Genomic DNA, 4,414 nt, shown 5'->3' on the forward strand with positions numbered 1-4,414 from the left:
ATCCATCCAGGAGCTCAGATCTCCATGTCTGGCGATCAAGATCACCGGCCGGAGCACTACAACTTCATTTTCCACGATGAACCCTTTCCGTTCATCGACCACAAGCCGTCATCCGGAGCTCCCGGTGGCGGTGCTTATTATGAGTACCACGATGCGCCGCAGCTGGCAGCAGCACCGTCGACGACGACGTCGTTCTTGAGCATCACCGACTTGTTACGGAGCTCGATGGTCGACTACATGGCGGCGGCGGCTTCTAGTGATTTTGGCTTATCATCATCCTCTTGGGAGCCGCCAGCGGCAGGGGGGACTGTTGGTTCTGATCTGATGTTGGATGTAAACACCTTGAGTGCAGCTGGTAATATTCCTCCTCCTCCTCCGACGACGACGCTGGGCTGCGGTGGCGGAGCTTCGACTCCGCTAACGCCTAACTCATCTACTTCTTCTTCGTCCACTGAGGCCGGCGCCGGCGAGGAGGAGCACTTGAAGCCGGATCAAGAGGAGGTGAAGCAACAGCCAGAGGAGGTGGATACAGATCAGGGCGATATGTCTAAGAAATTGTGAGTCACGTTAATTATTTCTCTCTATAATTTCTCCCTTAATTTGCTTCAAGTGAATCAGTTTTTTCTTGAAATTACAATTCCTATAGCTATTTATTTGGATCCAAATTAAATAGATTGAATTAATTGCATTCATCGATAATAATTCTTTTAACAATGTTAATTAATCTTCGTTATGTGAAATTTAGGGACAAGCCCAAGAAGAAAGGCGAGAAGCGAGCAAGAGATCCAAGTTTTGCCTTCGTTACCCAGAGCGAAGTTGATCATTTGGAAGACGGCTACCGTTGGAGGAAGTATGGTCAGAAAGCAGTGAAGAACAGCCCTTACCCAAGGTCGATCGTCAATTATGTCTGTGTAAATTGTAATTAATTAATAATTAAAAATCTTTCTAATTAATTCAATTGTTTTAATTTAATTTCAGGAGCTACTACCGTTGCACAACGCAGAAGTGCCCCGTAAAGAAGAGGGTGGAGAGGTGCTACCAGAATCCATCAATCGTGATAACAACCTACGAAGGCAGACACACTCATAACTGCCCCACCGCGCTGAGGGGGAGCGGGCACTTCTTGCCGTCGCCGCTGCCGCCGCTGCCGCCTTCTCAGGTGATGCCGGCGAGCTTTTGCCATGACCTGATGATGCAACAAGTACTGCAACGGTTGGACGACGACGATGACAAATTTAGCCAGAGAGGGGGTTTAAACCCTAGCGCGCTTCTGCAAAATTTGCCACCTTCTCTACAGCGCCTGCCATTTCATGACTTTGGTTTCTTCCATGGTTGACGGCGCCGGCCAACTACCGTCTACTTCGACGTTCCTTACTATACGCGTACATGCATGACTCAAGTGTATTCATATTTGAGAATTAAAACATTTTCCATCATTCCATTATGTAAAGGATAGGAGAATATTGTATGTTGATTATGGTCATCGGCACAATCTGTTTTTTAAATTATGTGAAAAGAGATAAATCATATGTTAATTTATATATCATCAAGTGGATAGAATATAGGAAATACTTCTTTCCTCGAAAACATGCGTCCACCGAGAATTGCCCATGGAGAATAAGATTATTTTGTTTAAATATCATTAGTTAATTTACATAGCACTTAGGGTTAAATTTACTTAGTGATGTGGTAGAATTCCGAAATCCCCATGCCCCGTGTAATCAATAGTCGTGCCTAGTTGTCAGTCAAAATTAAGGTAGGTCAAACTTGACCTAGAGGGAATAAGACTCAATAGATAAAGAGTTTCATTGAACCTAATCAGCACACTCATTTCAAGGAATAAAATTTGCTCAAAGACAAAATAGCTACTAAGACTTACCTTCAGTTGCTAACATCATTCTTGTCTAAACATCGGAACCCAACATCCTCTCTACCTCATCATCGGATCATGACATCGTCTATGTCTCAGTCTCAAATCCCAATATCTTCCATACCTTGACCGAGATTCAGACATTACTTATGCCTCAATCTCAGTTGCTAACATCACCCCTGCCGCAACCTCAGTAGCTAATATTATTCATGTCTCAACCTTAGATCCTGACATCATTTATGCCTCAGTTTCAATTGCTAACATTTCCCCTGTCTTGGTTTGAATCGCCAACATCATTCATGTTTTAGTCTCAGATCCCAATATTCTCCCTCGGCTTTAGCTGCTAATATCTCCCACGCCTCGGTCTTAGTCGTCAACATCGTCCACACCTCAATATTAGATCCCAACATCGCACTTAGTTAGGCCTCAGTCATCGATATCGTCCCTACTTCAGTCTCAGCCACCGACTCCGTTCAAGACTCGGCCTTAGATCTCGGCATCCTCATTGTCTTGACTTCAGCTGTCGACTTCATCTATCCTAAAGACCACTCAACATCGACCTCATTTTCTCATCCACGGATCAGACCCACATCCTAGATTGGCCCACTAACAACAACTATGAATATTCCAAAACACATGCATGACACTAGGTGAATGAAGAAATGATTAATCGATTATGTGGTTGTTAGATCCGGTCTCCTAGATGCCCTCCTTCAAACGTGTGGCATTTAGTGGAAGGATAGACAACTAAAGATTGTCAGATTTGGTCCCCTCTGTTGGTATAATCGACCTCTAAGGTTTTAATATCCGATAAATATGTTTAAATGAGCTTGATCAAGGGAAGTTCTAGTCACGGCTAGGAAGGGTGAGAAGTCAATTGAGTGACTAGTCCTAACTGCGGTTAGGCAAGGGAAGTCCTAGTTGCGGCTAGGTAAGATAAATCTCGGTAGATCGTGGAATCCAGGTGGATTCAATAGGTCTAGAGGACCCAATATTGAATCTCTGGTGGGCCGATTCAATGCTGAGTCTTGGTGAGTGAAGCCAAGTGGAGAAAATCCTAGAGGGAGGTAACTTTAGGTTCTGGTGAGTGAAGCCATATGGAAAAAATTCTAGGGGGAGGTAACCTTAGGTAATGGAGAGTCTTGGAGGAGTGAACTCCAAGCAAGGTTAAGAGGTTGACCGGACTAGCGGATCTTGGTAAATCTAAGTTTAGTTTTACCATAGTGTTTTGTATTACTATTATTGTTGTTGGCTAATGTAATATTACAAGAAAAGTCTTAGTGGATCAGTGATCAGACAATGAGCAAAGAAAATCCAAACAGGTCTGGAGGACCATGTTTGATAGGTAGGTTGAGTTAAGAAACTAGAAGGAGCGATAGTGAGGTCATGTTTCGAAAAGGAACAAACCTTAGATTATTGATCCAACTAAAGAAACCGAGAAGGTTTCCAAGTTAAGATCAAGACAGTGTTACTGTCTGATTCTGTTCGAGAGTCGAGGCGATGGACGTTGGGAGGATGTGCTGCTCTTGTTGACCGTGCGTGGACTCTAAATAGGGTGAACCTGCAACCATAACAATGTCAGTGCCGAGCCAGGGAGGGGTTCCCCGACGATGACCCTCCGACGCTCAAGTCAGTCACCGGCGATGTGGGAGCAGAGAAAGAAGAAAATCGAAAGAAACAGAGTAACAATAGCTACAGTAATCTTCGCATACCTCCGTCAAAGCTTGGGGCTCCTTATATAAGGCTACAGAAGCACGCACGCACGCTTCTCGAAACTTCCCTTGAAAAGACATGTCAGGAAAGTGCCCCTGACACTATACCTCAATGACCTGAGTATATCTTTGATATGACAGTGGAAGCTTCCACCGTACGATCCTTTACCTGACCATGCCGTCTGTCGATGGCACGAGTTCCCACTGTTGGGATGTATACTATAAGTCTAGCTTTTGTATGAACATCTGTTTTGAAATATTTTGAAATGAGAATTACTTTGGTCAAATGTCTGCATTTTATATTTATATATATGTCAATGCAGTTGTCTATTTAATTTATATTGTAGATAACATGGTGTGTGGTGCCACACAGAAGATCATGTTATCGGTTCCTTATAAATTATAAATAGTAGCTCACAACCAAGATAGATTGGGACAAACCATTGGAACGATTGTAGTGTAATTTGGTATTAGTCTATCTTGACTATAAAATTACACTAATACACTATGTGTGTATTGAGCAGGACCATTTGAGGTTGTTCGATTTATACTGACTACATAAAAGAACAAAACCTCTGTTATTATGGATGTGCGTCCTCTTAATCCCTATACAATAACAAGCATGTATACTCAGTATTTATTTCTTTAACTTATCAATGGGTGAGATTTATTTGTTAAATCAATAGACCTGATGAGTTGGTAAATATTACTATTTATATGGTGTGTTGTTAATTATAGAACGAAGCTGTGTCCTAATTATTTATGTTGATGATGTCCCCTTGAGGAGCTCATAAGGATTATCATGTAAACCTTGCAGGTGGACTTAATCTGG

The 4,414-nt window shown here is 42.6% G+C and overlaps 1 protein-coding gene across 1 annotated transcript; it reads left to right on the plus strand.

Annotated features, from left to right (window-relative positions):
- On the plus strand, positions 1-1,546 carry LOC122015957 (WRKY transcription factor 71-like). The gene is made up of 3 exons (XM_042573066.1): positions 1-557; positions 746-889; positions 979-1,546. Exons 1-3 carry the CDS (start codon positions 25-27, stop codon positions 1,334-1,336), a joined length of 1,035 nt encoding a protein of 344 aa, XP_042429000.1. The 5' UTR covers positions 1-24; the 3' UTR covers positions 1,337-1,546.
- The last annotated feature ends 2,868 nt before the right edge of the window (positions 1,547-4,414 follow it).

This window comes from Zingiber officinale, chromosome 8B (assembly GCF_018446385.1).
Source record: "Zingiber officinale cultivar Zhangliang chromosome 8B, Zo_v1.1, whole genome shotgun sequence".
NCBI classification, from domain to species: Eukaryota; Viridiplantae; Streptophyta; class Magnoliopsida; order Zingiberales; family Zingiberaceae; genus Zingiber; species Zingiber officinale.

What these genes read in the sequence shown, in the direction of transcription:
- LOC122015957 (XM_042573066.1), top strand. Translation starts at nt 25, where the DNA reads ATGTCTGGCGATCAAGATCACCGGCCGGAGCACTACAACTTCATTTTC. An exon ending in GGCGATATGTCTAAGAAATT is followed by an intron (nt 558 to 745) that starts GTGAGTCACGTT and finishes TGTGAAATTTAG; the next exon opens with GGACAAGCCCAAGAAGAAAG. An exon ending in AAGAACAGCCCTTACCCAAG is followed by an intron (nt 890 to 978) that starts GTCGATCGTCAA and finishes ATTTAATTTCAG; the next exon opens with GAGCTACTACCGTTGCACAA.